The following is an 18,411-nucleotide window of genomic DNA, read 5'->3' as shown; positions in this document are numbered from 1 at the left end:
ACAAAGAGTAAGCATATTGTGTTATTTTCGCATAGAAGAAAATCGACTTAAGTGCTGTGCTTTTTTGTTTCCTTCGTAGCTATGTGTAGGAGTCGTCTTTCTAGTGAAAGTCATGTAATCAACATGTTGAACAGGAATTAGCGTAGATGTAAAGTCCATCTGTAGATGGTGGGACAATCTCCCAGCAGAGGGCCCACAGGGAGGGGATGAGTCACCGGGGTGCGGTAAAGCTTCAGTGAAACACACTCTATTCCTCTGGTTCCTTGAGGCTTCTTCACCCGCCACTGCCATGACCCCAGTGCTGCTTCCCAGTTCAGACTGGACTGGAACATGTACACAGGTATAGAAAGGGACGGGAGCTTACGACACACAGAATCCAGGAGTGACAATGGTGATGCTGGAAGGGTAGGGGGAAGCGAGGGAGAGGAAGGGTGAACCGATCACAATGATCGACATATAACCATACATATCTCTACAGGGGGATGAACAACAGAAAACCTGGGGGAAGGGAGATAGCTGTCGGTGGTGAGAGATGAAAATAATAACAATGTATAATCTATTGGGGAATTATAAGGATAGGGGAGGAGAGGGGGGAGAGAAAAATAGCCGGTGCCGAGGGCTCAATAGAAGTAAATGTCTAAAAGAGAATGAGGGCAACATATGTACAAACATGCCTGATTCGATTGATGTGTGGATTGTGATAAGAACTGTATGAGCCCCCAATGAAATGATTTAAAAAGCAAAACCAAAAAAGGGAATTAGGTCTGAAGATAATGTAAATAAAATAAGAAAACACATAACTGTGTTAAATTCGCTAAAACCTTTAGCCATAGATTAATTATATCAGTAGATATTGGAGGATTGTCAATGAATTTAAGAGAACGTAATCTAGAGGTACAGTGTAGAAAAGGAAAGATTTTAGGAAACTGGAGGTAGAAAATATTGTCCTACATTTTCAAAATGGGAGAGAGAAAATCTGCCACTGATCATTTATAAATATTCAAATGCAGTTGTCACTAGATTCTAGCATGGTTTATGAAAAGGAGACCAAGTTTAATTGCATCTAAAAGAAGATAGGAACTATTTGACCAGGAGACTCTGAAACCTAATACATCTTGATTTTAGCAGGGCATTTGAGTAAAGTCTTCAGATCCCTGAGGACAAGATAAAGTAATGAAGTGTGAATGGCAGTACTGTTAGATCAAGTTGATGAATAGAGTTAAATCAGCTTCTCAGGGGAAGCTTCAAAGCACAGCATTTGACCTTCCCATGTTCATCCAAGTAAACAATGGATGTAAAAGTAGAAATCACATCATTCCATTGTCAGCATAGAAACTTAGGAGGGATAGTTAATTCACTAACAAAGCCATCAAGTGCAGAGCTTGCTACAACATGGATGTAAAACCAGCAGTACAACGTGCGATAGAGCAAACACGTTCTATGGTGGTTACTGTTCTGTGCCATCTGGACTGGGGCGTGATTCTCAGTGTTGTGTACTCGGCCTCCATTTTTATCGGAGGTGATTATCCGTCATTTTACATGTTGTGAATCTTAACCAAAAATCCTCACAACTGGACAAATGATCAACATCCAGACAAATGGAAAATATTTTTAAATTGTCAAGGAGTTCATTTTATGTGGATCCACAGTGAATGCTCATGAGAGCAGCAATCAGGAAGTCAAATAATCAAAGACTCACAGGCAACTCAGCTATAAAAGAGCTCTTTAAAGTGTTAAACAGCAAAAATGTCTCTCTGAAGACTAATGTGCTCCCAAGTCATGATATTTTTAATCATGAGAAAGCTTGACAATGAATGACAAAGACAGGAAAGAACTTAGCCATTTGAATTATGGTGTTGGACATGAATGCTAAAGTGCCATGGACTTCAGAAGAACAAGTAATCTGCCTTGGACGAAAGACAGCCAGAGTGCTACTTAGAAGGAGGATGGTAAGACCTCGTCTCACGTACTTTGTGCATGTTGTCCGAAGGGGGGAGACCACCAAGGAGATGAATCGACACAGAGGTTCCAACAATGGTCTTACACATAACAATGGGATGGTAGAGGTCTAGACCATATTTTGTTCTGCTGGGTACAGGGTCAAGGTGAGTTAGAACTAGCTTGATAGCACCTCGTAACAATAGCACATTAATGACCAGGACTAGTGCTGGGTGTATTTTGAATCACAGCCTTACAGGGAGGCATGATTCAAGTCTCACTCCCTTCCCCTGGAGCCTGCGTATTACTCCTCCTCATGTGACCTCAGCTACCAGCCAGCCTCTGCCTTCATCTGCTGGTTTTGAGGTCATCAGCCCAGCAGCCATGTAAATCAGGAGAAACCTCCATCTGATTCCTCACCCTTGGATTTGAGACTCGCCAGCTTCCACAACCTGGAGATAAATGATATAAATAGTTGTGTGTGGGTGTGGGTGACATTTAAACTTTCAATGTATTTTAAAATAAAAGTGAATAGTTAGAAAAAATGTTTCCCAAACTGTGTGTGTGTGTGTGTGTGTGTGTGTGTGTGAATTAGTTTTGCTTTTCTAGAAAACCCAGTCTTAGACATGGTATTTTACAGAGTTCAACTGCAAAAATATCGAATGAGAACTATTTGGGCTCAGCAGTGATTTGGAGAGAAAGGTTCTGGGGACTCGTGAGCTTCAAGACTACATGCAGGTCAAATGCTGTGTTAGATTATGCTTATAAAGGCGTGATATCCAACATAATAGCCTCAATAATTCCTCCTGTGTTATCTACTCTATATTGAATTATTTCTGGGAAAAGCATTGACAAATTGGAACACATCCAGAGAGTTGGGAAGTTGATTTGTAAATTTCTTTTGAGGCTTTGAGCCTTTAATTTGCCTTGTGTAGTGTACTGTAAGGAATGTAATTAATCTAACATGGGTCCAATTCTCATTTCAACCAAAGTATATAGAAACTAAATACATGGATAAAATTCATTTTCCACAATCTGTTGGGTTTAAGTGATTAGTTTTAACTATAATAAATCTACTTTCATTGAAACTGCACTTAGGTTTCTGAATGTTAAGTTAAATTTTATGTTTACATTACTGATTTCTTCAGCTGTTACATTTCAGCATTGTTCTATGTGAGTTGTTAGGATTTTTTCAACTCTTTTATTATAGGAATTAAGAAAGGACATTTAAACTTTCAATTTATTTAAAAATAAAAGTTAATAGTTAGAGGAGGGAAAAAAGTTTCCCAAATTGAAGATTTGTCTTCTATGCCTAAAAAATAAATGAAAGGACGAGAATTTAAAAATGACATCTTCTTGAGGCTCTCAGTGAATTCTCTAGAAGTAAGACACAGCTTTAGAAGGGGTAAGAGGAATAACTTCCTTTTTTTATAAATCATTTCATTGGGGACTCTTATAGCTCTTATAAATATCTATACATCACTTATATTAAGCACATTTGTACATATGTTGTCATCTTTTTCAAAACATTTTCTTTCTACTTGCGCCCTTGATATCAGCTCCTCTTTTCCCCTCTCTCCCCCACCCTTCCACTCTCACGACCCCTTGATAAATTATAAATTATTATTTTTATATATTAGCACCATCTACTGGCTCCCTGCACACTTTTCTGTTGTTCAACCCCGTTGGGGGTTGGGGTAGGGGGTTTATAAGTTGATCATTGTGACCAGTTCCCTTTTTCTCCCCCTTCTCCCCTACCTTCCCTTATGGTACCGCTCCTCCCATTATGGTTCCTGAGGAGTTTAATCTGTCCTGGATTCTGTGTGTGGAGAGCTTTTATCCAGTGTACATGCTCCTGTCTAGCCAGATTTGTAAGGTAGAACTGGGGTCATGATAGTAAGGGGGTGGGAGGGAGAGTAAGCATTAAAAAACAGAGGAATGTTGTGTGTTTTATCAGTGCTATACTGCACCCTGGATGACTTGTCCCTTCCTTGTGACTTTTCAGTGGGGGTGTCCAATTGTCCACAGATTAGCTTTGGATCTCCACTGCAATCTCCCTCATTCACATCAGTATGACTGTTTGTTTTGGGTCTCTGATACCTGCTAACTGATCCCGTCAACACCTCATAATCACCCAGGCTGGTGTGCTTCTTCCATGCGGGCTTTGTTGCTTCCCTCCTAGATGGCCACTTTTTTAACTTCAGACCTTTAAGCTCCAGCTGCTATATCTTCAAATAGCTTGGCACCACCAGCTTTCTTCACCACATTTGCTTAAGCACCCGTTTTATCTTTAGCAATTGTGTTGAGAAGGAGAGCATCACAGAATGCCAGATCCTTAGAGCAGTGTTCTTGCCTGGAGGGAGGACATGAGTAGAGGCTCAGTCACTGTCTGCTACCATGATACTTAACATATAAGTATATGTACATAGACCTATTATATATTAATATATTTGCATTTATACGTGCCTATATTTATACCTCTATAAATCTCTTTGCCTCCTAGCTCTTTACTCTATTTCTTTTTACTTTCCTCCTATCCCACTATCATGTTCAACCTTCATTCAGCTCTCAGTAATTAAAAGGAGCAACTTTCAAACACAATTCTCAGCCCACACTCAAAACATTCTACTAATGACAGCACATATGGGTCTCAGGGACTTGTAGCCTGAAGTGCCAAGTTTTCATAACTGATTAGTTAGATTTCTTTACCCAGTGAAACTAAATACTAATTCAAGGTTTTATATTAAATTATACCCACTGCCATCAGTTGATTCTGACTCATAGCAACCCTACAAGACAGAGTAGACTGCCCCTTTGAGTTTTCTAAACTATAAATCTGTACAGAGTACCTGGTAGATTTGAAACTCGGACCTTGTAGTTAGCTGCCCAGTGCATGACCTACTGCACCACTAGGATTCCTTACATTTAACTGCAGATATTAAAAGCATAGCTGGTATAGATTTAATAATCAATTCACAGGCTTTCCATCCATCCATGATTGTTTTAGCTAGTTAAATTACTAATCCAAACAAAATCAGAATTTTGTTGAAGAAAGTGAAAAGGGATTTTGGATAAACAACAACCAGATGCACATTTACATGAGAGATGACTTAAATCAAAATCGCCCTTTTGTTATATTTGCATTTTTCACCTAAATTTAATTTAAAATAAATTAAGTATTGCAAATCAAGCATTTCTACTATATAGATAGAGAAAATTATCTGTGAACTAGTTCATTTTTCAGTAAACAACTTCTTACACATCTGTTCAGAAACTTAGTAAATAGTAAATTATGTTGATGTTTCCATGTTAACCTATAATTTCACTTTGTTATTGCTAATATATACAATCAACTCTCAAGTATCAAAAGGTGAATGCTTTGTACATATGTAAATATATAATGAGGGAAATAGAACTATGTACTCATACATATGTTAAGAATTAAGGTTACAGATGAACATTGAGCCTCAACTCAAGTACTCCCTTAACATAAGAACACTTTGTTCTAACAATCTGGCTTTCTGTGATGCTAACCTTCCCAACACAATTGCTGAAGACAAAATGGGTGCATAAGCAAATGTGGTGAAGAAAGCTGATGGTGCCTGGCTATCAAAAGATATAGCATGTGGAGTCTTAAGGTCTTGAAGATAAACAAGTGGCCATCTAGCTGAGAAGCAACACAGCCTACATGGAAGAAGCACACCAGCCTGTGTGATCACGAGGTGTCAATGGGATCAGGTATCAGACATCTAAGACCCAGAATAAAGCCATACCCAAGGTGAATGGGGTGGGGGGTGGGGTAGGTGGAATGGGGCTTGGTATGGAAAGGAGACCCAATGACCATCTGTAGATTATTGGAGATCCCCTCACAGAGGGGTCACAGGGAAGAGATGAGGCAGTCAGGGTGCAGTATAGAACCATTGAAACCCACAACTTTCCTCTAGCTCTTTGGTGCTTTCTTCACCTATCATGACCTCTATTCTACTTTACAAATCGGATTAGACCAGAACATGTACACTGCTACAGATAAGAGCCCCCAAGACAGGGAATCCAGAACAGATAAACCCCTCAGCGTCAACAATGATAGTAGAGATACCAGGAGGATTGGGGGTAGGGTGGGGAGAAAGGTGTAATTGATCACAAGGATCAACCTATAACCCCCTCCCAGGGGGACAAAAAAACAGAAAAGTAAGTGAGGGGTGACAGAGGATGATGTAAGATATGGAAAAAATAATCTATAACTTATCAAGGGTTCTTGAGGGAGGGGGCGTAGGGAAGGGAGTGGGGAGAAATGGGGAGCTGATATCGGGCTCAAGTGGGAAGAGAATGCTTTGAAAATGATGATGGCAGCATATGTGAAAATGTGCTTGATCCATTGGAGGAATGTATGGATTGTGATAAGAGATGTAAGAGCCCCCAAGAAAAGTATTTTAAAAAATAAAAAAGAAAGCCCTTCCGAATATTGATTTTGTTTTCCAAATTTCTTGGTATAGATTCATGAATGCTTCCATCACTACATTTTTAAAAAAACATTTCTATTGGTAGTCTATCAATTCCTGGAGACTTGTTTTTCAATGTCTTCAGTGCATCGTGGGCTTCTTTCCATCCCATCAGTTTGAGTGTTGTTGGGTTGTTTGTTATTGTTTTGCTATGAGGCTGTATCTTCCTTCCATGTTCTCTCGATCCTAACTTCATCATTCAGTGTTCTGTGCATTCTCCAACACTGCAACTCAGTGCTGTACTTTTTCTTCAATTCTTTCAGCTAAAATATGCCGAGCATGTTCTTCCCTTTTGGTTTTCCAACTTCAGGTCTTAGAACATTTCCTTATAATGCCTTACTTGATCTTCTTGAGCTGTCTTTTGAAATTTTTTGTTCAACTCTTTTACTTCATCATTTCTTTCATTCATTTTGGCTACTCTACGTTGCCAGCCTCCAAGTCTATTTTGCATCCATTTTGGTCTTTTCTTTCTAATTTCCTTTGCTTTCTTCATGCATGATGCTCTGTATGCCATGCCACACCTCAACTATTCTTCATACCTTAGTGTCTTGAGATGGTCTCTACATTCATGGAGATGTGCTCTCTGTCATAGCATGGCTCTTGTGGACTTGCTTTTGTTTTCTTCCGCTTCGAATTGAACTTGCATCAGAGCAATCGATGATCTCTTCCACGTCAGACCTGGTTCTTGTTTTGACTGACGATGATGAACATTTTCTATCATCTCTTCCCACAGAGGTAGTCAGTTCGATTCATGTGTGTTTCATCTCGTGACACTCACATGTATAGTTGTTGAAAATCAGATGTTGGCATTGAAGAAGTCATCAGCCTTAAAACATGCTCTAACCGTCCATCCCAAATTTTCTGTTCATTCTGTCACCGAGGACCTATTTTCCAATTACTGAGCCTTCCAATTTTCACATTCCAATCGCTGGTGGTTATCAGTGAATTTCAATTGAATATTTGATCCATTTCAGACTGAAGAAGTTGGTAGAATTCTTCAATTTCTTTATCACTGGCTTTAGTGGTTAGTTCAAAAACCTGAATAACAGTTATATGAAGTCTTTTCCTTGTAGGCATATAGGTATATCACATGCACAGCATTGTACTTGGAGAAAGATCTTAAAAGACAGATCTTGCATGTTCTTTTTAATGAGGGATGTGATACCATTTCTCCTCTATTTGTCATTCTTGGCATAATACATTAAATGCTTGTCTGATTCAAAATGTTCAATGCCAGTTCCTTTCAGTTTACGAATGCCTAGAATATCAATCTATGTATGCCTGGTTTTTATTGACAACTTTTTTCCTACATTCATACTTTTTACATTCCAAATATTAATGAATGTTTATAGCTGTTTCTTCTCACTTTGAGTCATGCCCCTTGAACAAATGAAGGTCCTTTGTTCCATCCTCATCATCAAGGTTGACTAGACTTTGAGGAGGCAGCTCTTCCCTAGTCGTATTTTAAGTATCTTTTTCTGTGAGGTGCTCTGTCTCAGGGACTATATCAAACAGTGCTCTGATAAGGCTTTCAGCGGTTAATCCATCATAACTCAACCACCCGTTCCTTCTTCCTAGTCTGTTCTTACTCTGAATGCCTTTCTGAAACTTGTGCACCATGGATGGCCCTGCTCATATTTCACATACTAATGACATAGCTTCCAGCATCACGGCACCGTGCAAGCCACCACAGTAGGACAAACTGACAGACAAGTGGGGAAGTTAGGTGCTTAATACAGATTTAATGAGCAAATGTAGATATAAGAATTAAGATTAAGTGGGTTAAAAAGTCTCAACCTGGTGTTCTGTAAAAATCACTTCTAGGAACAAAAGCAATTTAGGCCAGTTTGGAAAGAGAAATAAACACCAGGAGAAAAATTGTTTCCATCTCTCTTACGCCAGGCCCTTTTCTAGATGTGGTTGCTACATGCTAGGATGGGCTATCAAGGTGATATTGCTAATTATTGCATCGATGTATCTTGGCTTAAATTTTAGTTTCCTATGTGGTACAAGCTTATTTACTGCTTCCTTTAAAACTTTTTATTTATTTTTATTGAAAAATACAAACTTCCACATATTAAGACAGTGATAAACACAATGATTCTCAAATCATTCTCAGTGGTCTATATCTTTCTTTTCTTACCATATAGCCAAGCAGAAAATAATACAAGTGTGTGAGCGTTCTCTCTCCGCACCGTGCTGCTGTGAAACTCCACGTACGTACTTTCTTGACCGTGTAAGGCTGGTCTTCACAGACAGTGTTTGCGGTTGGGTCCTTGGTGGTGCGGTTACCACACGTGGCTGCTAACCAAGAGGCTAGGGTTTAGAGTCCCAAAGGCTCCTGGGAAGAAATGCTGCATCATGTGCTTCCAGAAATATGCCCCTGAAAGCCAGCACCCGGGTCACCATGCTCCTCAGGCACACTGGGTCACCGTGAGTTGGGAGTAACTCGCTGTCAAGTGGCTTTTAGGTTTCATTCTAAGGAGGAAAGGCTTCTGACATGTTAATTCCTGTTCCAAATAGTTTTGTCTAGAAAAAATGAAAATCTCTCTTTTGCCAATCTGATAGTGCTAACCAATAGTAGAAGTTGGCTTTTTCCTTCAGCAGTACATTTTTCATCCCCACTATATACCTCAGGCAGCCTCGTTCCTTTTTAAAATTCCTAAATATATTAGCCATATTAAACCAGATAGATTTCAAACACAGCGGCGCATTTAGGTTAATTAACTCCCTGCTATCAAAGGCTTCAGTCGTAAAAAAGGAAACCAAACAGGTCTGATGTTGCTAGGTGCTGCGAGTCAGTCGGCTCCTCGGAACAGTACACTGCGCCACCCTCACAATTGTTGCTGTGTTTGCACCCATTGTGGCCACTGTGTCACTCCAGCTCGTCGAGGGTCTTCCTCTTTTCTGCTGACTTACTGCTTTGCCAAGAATAATGTCCTTTTCCAGAGACTGGCCTCACCTGAGAACATGTCCAAAATATATGACAAGTCTCACTCGTAACCAACATTATGGCTGTACTTCTTCCAAGACAGATTTTTGTGTGTTCTTCTAGCAATGTGTGATGCTTTCTGTATCCGTTGCCAGCACCATAATTTAAGTCATCCATTCTTTTCCTATCTTATTCATTGTCCAGCTTTTGAGTGTCTATAACATTATTAAAAATTACATGGCGTGAGGCCAGGTGCGCCTTAGTCTTCAGAGTAACGTCTTTGCTCCTTAACACTTTAAAGTGGTCTTTTGCAGCAGATTTACCCACTGCAGTACATCATTCGATCTCTTGACTGCTGCTTCAATGAGCATTGATTAGATCGAAGTAAAGTGAAATCCTTAGCAACTTTGATTTTTCTCCATTTATCTTGTTTATTGATTCAGGAAACTAAGATCTAGGTCTTGAAAAGGAAAAGGAAAACTAGATACCTGTAAATAGTATAAGTATCCACAACTGGGAAGCATTAATTCAAAAATTTGTTCTCTTTATCATACGGTAAGTATAGTTGGTTAGGAAGTAGCTTTATCTAGGAATAACTGCATCACATGGCTTCTCTATCTTATGCTTCTGTTAAAACGGAAATGTTTGTATTTTGTTAACTGATCTTAGTTATGTCAGTAATAATTCAACTAACCAGACAGCATAATCGTAATACACTTAGGATTATAGATTGTCTCAAATAAATATGATTACATTTCCCTTCACAGATGCAGATACTGGCATTATGATGAGAACCTGTTGACGTCCAGTGTCGTCGTGGTCTTCCATAACGAAGGCTGGTCCACTCTCATGAGAACCGTTCACAGTGTCATTAAGAGGACTCCAAGGAAATATTTAGCAGAAATTGTATTAATTGATGATTTCAGTAATAAAGGTAATGGCTATAGAGTTGCTGTTGTTGTCTGTAAAATAAGTAAGCTGTTAGCAATTTCATAAATGTGATTACCAAATAGTCTTTGAAGACCTTGGATTTAGCTCCTGCGTAGCAAACACTTTACATTGCTGGTTGCTAATCAAAAGATTGAAGTTTCCATTGCACCGACAGGTGACTCACCGGAAAGACTTTGAAGCATCTGCTTCTGGAAGATCACAGACATTGAAAATACTATTGTCAAATTCATATAAACATTGGGTTGTCGCAAATCAGAATTTTAACAGAACAGAAAGTATTTTTATTAAGTTTATTATCAAGTTGGTACTGTACCAAACATTATATTTGAATTATTTAGTTTGCTCCTAACAAAACTTATGCATGGATTTTTAAAATAATTTCTTTTTGTTGTTGTTGAGAATGCACACACCAATTCAGTCATTTCCACATGTTCAGGGGCATTGACTGACTATATTCTTTGAGCTTCACAAGCATTCTGACTCACCTTCTCTGAGTGGTTCCGCCCCGAGTAAAATAAACGTAACGCTTCATAAGTGAGGAACCTGGGCTGATCGTTTGAGTTACTGTTGTCAATTTGATGCTGTATAGATAGATCTTAGAAGAGACAATATTCAAAGCAGTCACTCTTCCTAGTTAAGCTAAACGTGCTTGAATTTAAGTAGACTTCAGGGAGTGGCTTAGTTTAGAGCTTAAGGGTTAAAGATTGTTTCAGGGCAATAGTTTTGTTGGGCAATTAAAAGTTCGCTGAAGAGCATCAAAAGCAACTGCATTGGCATATCATCAGGGGCCTTCCGGAAATTCAGCCATATTCAGAAGAGGGCAAGGGACACAATTACTGGCAAAGACAGATCTTGGCTGAAAACAGAAAATACCAGGAAAAAAACTGGTTATTTCTCTTCTAATGGCTTTGCACAGGCATTTTGGCTTATGGATCATAACAAACTAAGGATACCGTCGCAAAGAATGGGAATGCTACAACACTTCATTGTGCTCCTGGGGAACCTGTACATAGGCATTCGTCGAAACGCGGGATTATAGCATGATTAAAATCAGGAAAGGTTTGTGTCAGAGTTGTATCATTTCACCATATGGTTTGCTAAGCAAATAACCCAGAAGTTGTACTACATGGAGATTGAAGTTGTGAAAGATTTCATTTTATTTGGATCTACAAGCAACACTCGCGGAAGCAGCAGTCATGAAACCAAACAACATGTCGCATTGGGGAAAATCTACTACACAGATCTCTCGGTGTAAAAAACAAAGATGTCATTCTTTGAGGGCTAAGGTGTTTTTCAGTCACCTGTGTGCATGTGAAAGCTAGACAAGGAGTCAGAAAGGCCACAAAGGAATGGGTGCCGTGTAATTGTAGCGCTGGTGATGAATATGGGAAGTACCAGAACACACAACTCCATCTCGAGAGAAGACCAACCAGAATATTTCTTAGAAACAAGGATTTGAAGAAGCAAGAAACGAGCAAGCAAGACTTTGTCTAACTTTTATGCTTTGTCCCTGGAAAGGACATCATGCTTGGTAAAGTAGAGAGCGAAAACTAGGAAGCCCCTGAAGGAGTTGAACTGACAGAGTGGCTGCGACTCTGGGTGCAAACGTAACAATAATTGTGAGAATAGCCCAGGACCAGACAGAGTTTAATTCCCTCTCCCCGGGGTCACTGTGAGTCAGATCCAGTTGGGTGGCACATAACAGTAGTTTGGAGATCAGCATTCTGTTCACATACATGTTAAGTAACTTGCCAAAGTCTCAAAACTAGGAATTAACAGCTAATTTAAGTTCATCAGCTCATCAGCCTGTGTAGTTTGTCACTATCTTACACTATCTCAATTTGGGGGATAAGTGTAAAACTTCAGTCGCAGAAATAGTTATTAAAATAATGAAAAATACAGTTAGGATATGAATGCACTTCCATCTGAAACTACCCGTATTTGTCAAACTACATGTACTTGTTTGATAGCCTGGATTTTACTAGAACGGTTGGCTCTTTTTAATTATAATAGGAAGTACCCATTAATGCTTACATTGTCCTCAACTTAATTGAGGGTATTAAATAAAGATAAAATGCCTCTTGTAAATTATTCCTGTTCTTCCTCGGGAGCAACTGTCACCGCTGTCAGGGAGTCTGAGTTCGTCTCAGTTCAGTTTGACAAGAAAGGTTGAATAGTGGTTTTCTAGATAAATACAGGGTGTTTTTGTTTTGTTTTTCGGTTAATTTTAATTTTTTTCTCTAGGTACATGCAGTATTGTAAACTGGTTTTGGCTCTAAGTTGACATAAATCTCAAATGATAGGTAATGCTGCAGCGCAGACCCATAAGCAGCATGCGAAATAAAAATGTAATTATGTTGCTGAAACTCTAATCTGGGTATTCATTTATCCTTCTTTGCTTATCATAAAAGTAAATTGAAACCTTTGAAAAGTGACCAGAGAACCCAGACTACTCAGTAACAACAGGATATTTGCTTTTGGCAAATAAGGTTTGCAGAGAATTTCTGTGTGTAAGTCGTGATACCACTGAATATAATAGTAGAAATAAAGACAGATTACAGATAGCATGCAGTACCATTAAAAACATTGTAGCTTTCACTCAAAACTTAATTTAAAACTCCTGCAGCCTAGATAACTGGTTAAACCTCTTCTGTTTTTGCAAGGATGTGGCTAGAATCTTGATCTTATACACATTATATGTTTATAATACTGGCCCATGACCTCTTCCCTCCATCTTTGTGCAACTACTATATATACTGGTGTATAAGCCAAGTTTTTCAACACATCTTTAATGCAGTTTTTGTGGTAAGATTAGGTGCCTCAACTGATATTCAGGTTGCCTTATACTTGAGTATATATGGTAATCACTTATTAAAGCCACGTATTTCTAATTACACTAGAGAATGTATAGATTTAACATTTTTAGTCACTTCAAGTGCATTTGACTTAAATATCTGATCTTGGTGGCAAGTCTTTATGACAGGAATGTTTCCATTCAGAATACTATTCCTGTCTCAAAACAGATATTTGAAAGTATGTTTTAATGTTGTACCGTAGTATGTATTTTAGATTTAGAAAAACCTAAATCTTCAAAAATAACTTTAAGAACCCCCCCCTATCAAGGATGACATTGATTTTTAAGATGCCCCAAAGGTCCTCACGTGGCATAAATAGCTTACCTTCAACTTGGTTGGTGATTCAAACCCGCCCCGGGCTTTGTCTGCGTCTGTAACTATTACAGCCAAGACAATCCTAGCGAGCAGTTCAGCTTTCTAAGACATGGGGTCCGCACAGGTCAGAATTGCTGCTGCTGGGTGGGTGGCTGTTATTAGCACAGGTGAAGGCTTAGCCAGCACCGTCGAGCTGACTCCAGTCCGTCAGACGGTGTAGAACGAGACGATATCTGAGGGTTTCTGAGACGATATCTTCACGGGAGCAGACAGAGCAACTAAGAGTGACAATATGTGAAAAGGTGTTTACTATCTTAAAATAAATACTTACGCCCGCCCCCAAAACAAACAACGAAAACAGAATTTTGGACTTTAGTTTTTGTTCTTTGCTTTGGTTTTGCTTCTGTTGTTACAGACCTCTGGTACCGGGCATCTTATCTTACAGTTAGAGAACACTCACTGGCAGTCTTAGCTTAGAGTACCTGGGCTATCGTTAGACAGGAAAAAAAGAGTTTTACTTAACTTTACTTCGTTTCCCTAATTTCACAGTGAGTTTGCCATCTGCCATGTGTATCCTCATTAAGGTTACACACTGTTAAATAGTCTGACATGAGTGAAAATGTGTTCTTCCCGCAACAGCTTGGGCAAAATGCTCCTATACACACATCACTTGAAATAACTCTTCAACACACTCAAACTTGCTGCCATCACGTCAACTCTGCCTCATAGTGACGCGATAGGACAGGGTCGCGCTCCCCCTGTGGCTTGCTAGGCAGTAAATCTTTACAGGCGCAGGAAGCTGCATCCTCTCGTGCAGCAGCTGGAGGTTTCAAACTTGCGACCTTGTGGTGAGCAGCCCTGCTCATGACGTTCTACATCACCAGAGCTCCTTAAGATAACAGCTGGGTTCCTGGAAATGTCAGTGTCGTCTGTAAACGTGGTAGAGCACATTTCTGTATATTTATTCTTCAGTCAGCTGAGGGAAAGTTGAGCTGAGGCAGAACCCAACCATGTTCTCTGGCTTTAAAACAGGAAGGATTATCGCCAGCTCACTGTATAAGTTCCCTGTGAGTTTACTTCTTCCACTCAGGACCAGGCTGGCAGAGCAGTCTGATCACAGATATTGCTGATGTTGGAGCAGAGGGAAGGAAAGGACATGGTGGAGCCCAGACTGGCTCTTAACATTTATGCCACCAAGTGACCCCTACCATTTCCACCCGCACTTCCTGGGCCAGCCCAAATCACAAAGCTCGGCCTTACGTGAATGGATTAGATGTGGATTAAAACAAGCCTCAAGAAGTTGTAGTTAGCTGTGGTCAAGGTGACTTATGGCAATCCCATGTGTTATAGAGTAGAACTACTTTGTAGTGTTGTCTTGATTATAATTTTAATGGAAGCAGATCATTGCCAGGCCTTCGGTGGCTTCGGTTGGGGGATCAAACCACTAACTTTCCCATTAGCAGCCATTCACAAACCATATACTTCACCGAGGCGCTGTTCTCCAAGAAGAGTCTTAACTTTAATATGTCTATGTGAGATCTCAAAGAAGTCAGAAGTCATTTGATTCTTCGCTGTATCCCCCCACTGGGACCATTTTAACCAAGATTCTAAATTTGAAGAACAGATCACAAATTCATTCCTGGCTACCAAAAAAAAAAAGTTTCTAATTTAGCTTCCTTATTAAAAAATGCACCTAGTAGAATTAGAAATGGGTATTAAAAAATACTAGACTCAGAGACATTAAAACCCTATGGATAGCATTGAAGCATTGAAAACCTCATGAATAGAGCAGAGTATTATTCAAGATGGTGCCGGAAGATGAGCCCCTCAGGTCAGAAGGCACTCAAAATATGGTTCAGAAAGAGCTCCTTCCAAACCACACTCAACCACAATGATGTGGGGGGAGTAAAGCCTTTGGGACCTTCATTTGCTGATGAGGCATGACTCAAAATAAGAAAGCTGTAAACATCTATTAATAATCAGAACTTGGAATATATGAAATATAAATCTAGGAAAAATAAAAGTTGTAAAAAATGGAATGCATAAAGACGAACTTTCTATCTAGGTGTTAGCTGGAATTGACTACTATTGGCCATTTTGAATCAGAAAACCATGTGACTTACTATGTTGAGAACGACGAATTCAAGAGTAATGGCATTGCGTTCATTGTCAAAAACAGCACAGCCAATCACGAACTGCATACAAGGAAACCCAGTCACTACAGCCATTATTCAAATTTATGTGCCCGCCTCTAAGGCTAGTGATGCAGAAACTGACGAATTCTACCAATGTCTGTAGTCTGGAATGGACCTGTCAAGATGCATTGGTAATGATTAATACTTGGAATGCAAGAGTTGGAAATAAGAAGGAATATTGGTTGGAAAATGGGTTTTTGGTGATGAATGTGGAGCTGGAGATCACATGATGGAACTCCGCAAGGCCAACAGATTCTTCATCACAAATACCTTTTTTCAACAACAAAAAAGAAAACTATGCACTTGGACTTCGCATACAGAGATATCAACTGGACTGTCTCTTTGGGAAGAGAAAATGAAGAAATCCGTATCAGCTTCTGTGTTCTGTTGTGCAGAGTCCCTATAAGGTAGGGCCAACTCGGTGTCATCGAACAACAAAACCCCACAGACCATTCCTTGATCATACGTAAGTTCAGGTTGAGGTTGAAGAAACTTTAAAACAAGTCCACAAGAGCCAAAATACAACCTTGAGTCTATCCCACCTCAATTTTGAGACCATCTCAAGAACGTATTTGACCCATTGGACACTAGGGACAGAAGTCGTGGTGCAAGAACACCACCCATGAATAAAACAAAAGATCATTGAAAACAAGAAATAAAAGATCAACTTGAATATCAGAAAATGCTCCAAAACTTGCTCTGAATGTGGAGTGGCTAAGGCAAATGGAAGAAATGATGAAGTCAGGATTTGAATAGAAATTTTCAAAGGACAGCTCAAGAAGACAAAGTGAAATATAATGAAATGTGCAAAGACCTGGAGTTAGAAAATCAAAAAGGAAGATCACACTAAACATCTTAAGCCAAAGGAACTCATGAAAAAAATTTAAGCCTTGAGTTGCAATATTGAAAGCTTGTATGGACAAAATATTGAATTATACTGGAAACATAAAAAGAAGATAGAAAAACTACAGTTTCTGAACCAAAAAAAACAAACCATGACATTCAACCATTTAAATATGCGCAAGAACCAATGGTATTGAAGAAAAAGTTCAAGCTGCGTTGAAAGCATTAGCCAGAAACCAGTCTCAAGGAATTAATGGAGTACTGATTGAAATGTTTCAGTTAACTCAAGAAGCAGTGAAAGCAGACTCATCTCTGCCAGGATATTTGGAACACTGCTGCATGGTCAACCTGTAAGACAACCATATTTGTACCCATTCCAAAGAAAGGTGACTTAACAGAATGCTCAAATTATAACACAATATCCTTCATATCACATGCAAGTAAAATTCACCCCAAAATGGTTGCAGGTGGCTTCCTGGGGTTCAGGCTGGACTCAGAAAAGGATGTGGAACAGGGGGTATTACTGCTCGTGTCAGGTAGATCTTAGCTCAAAGCAAAGAATACCAGAAAGATGTTTTCTTGACTATGCTAAGACATTCATCTTTGTGGATCAAAACTATGGATAGCCTGGAGATGAATGGGAATTCGTTCAGAACACGATATTGTGCTCCTGTGGAACCTGTACCTGGATCAAGAAGCAGCTGCACGAACAGAACCAGAGAAAGACTACTACATGGCTTAAAACAGAAAGGTGTGCATCAGGGTTGTATCCTCTAACCATATTTATTCAATCTGTATCCTAATCAAATCATCAGAGAAACTGGATTATGTGAAGAAGAATGTGGGATGATTGGAGGAAGGCAGTTGACACAACCTTGCTTGCTGAATGTGAGGACTTAAAGGCCCTTGGTGAAGATCAACGATTGCAGCCTTCAGTAGGATTACAACTCAATGCAAGGAAGCCTAAAATCCTTAACAACATGACCAATAAATGGGTAACATCATGGTAGATAGAAAAGATTGAAGTTGTCAAGGATTCCATCTTGCCTGGATCCACAATGAATGCTCATGGAGGCAGCAATCAATAGATCAAATGCACATTGCATTGGGTTAACCTTCTGCACAAGACCTCTTTAATATGTTGGAAAGCGAGGATGTTGCTTTGAGGACTACAGTGTACCTGACCCAAGCCATGGGTATTTTCAGCCACCTCATATACATATGAAAGTTAGACATTGCATAAGGAAGGCAGAAGAAGCATTGATGCATTTGATTGGTAGTGCTGGCAAAGAATATTGGAAGTGCTGTGAACTTGCTAAAGAACAGACAAATCTGTGTCAAGGAGAACAGCCAGAATGCTCCTTAGAGGCAAGGATGAAGAGATGAAATCTCATGTGATTTCGACATGTTGTCAGGAGAGACCAGTTCCTGGAGAAGGACATCATGCTTGGTAAAATAGAGAAGCAGCAAAAAAAGAAAGTGTCTCTCAACAAGATGCCTTGATTGACCCAGTGGCTGCAGCCATGAGCTCAAACAGAAGAACAATTGTGAGGTGGGGAAGGCCCAGCTGGTGTTTCCTTTTGTTGTCCTTGGCGGTGAAGGGACTCGGTGGCTCCTAACGACCAGTAACAATTTGGTACAACTCAGGCTTAATTTGAAAAAAAAAAAAAAAAGTTAAAAATTTTTTTCTTTAGCTTGAGGGGGAAAATCACGTAGATAATACTCATTAAAACGATGTCAGAATAGAAAAAGGGAAAGATTTTCTTCTCAATTCTGAATACCCATGTGTGGGTGTCTTGCTAATAATAAGTTCCCTAAAAGTGAGTAAAGTACTAAGTATATAGTATGATTTGCCCATTAAATCATACTAGCTTATCTTTAAA

At 39.5% G+C, this 18,411-nt stretch overlaps 1 protein-coding gene across 2 annotated transcripts in view; it reads left to right on the top strand.

The window, feature by feature from the left end:
• The window catches only part of GALNT7 (polypeptide N-acetylgalactosaminyltransferase 7), a 185,058-nt gene that overhangs the window by 133,149 nt on the left and 33,498 nt on the right, over positions 1-18,411 (top strand). For both annotated transcript variants that reach the window (XM_075556874.1, XM_075556873.1), the window contains exon 3: positions 10,137-10,303. In XM_075556874.1, coding sequence (XP_075412989.1) covers positions 10,137-10,303 — 167 coding nt within the window. The remainder of the gene's footprint in view (positions 1-10,136; positions 10,304-18,411) is intronic.

This window comes from Tenrec ecaudatus, chromosome 8 (genome assembly GCF_050624435.1).
Source record: "Tenrec ecaudatus isolate mTenEca1 chromosome 8, mTenEca1.hap1, whole genome shotgun sequence".
NCBI classification, from domain to species: Eukaryota; Metazoa; Chordata; class Mammalia; order Afrosoricida; family Tenrecidae; genus Tenrec; species Tenrec ecaudatus.
This window is presented reverse-complemented; position numbering and strand designations above follow the sequence as displayed.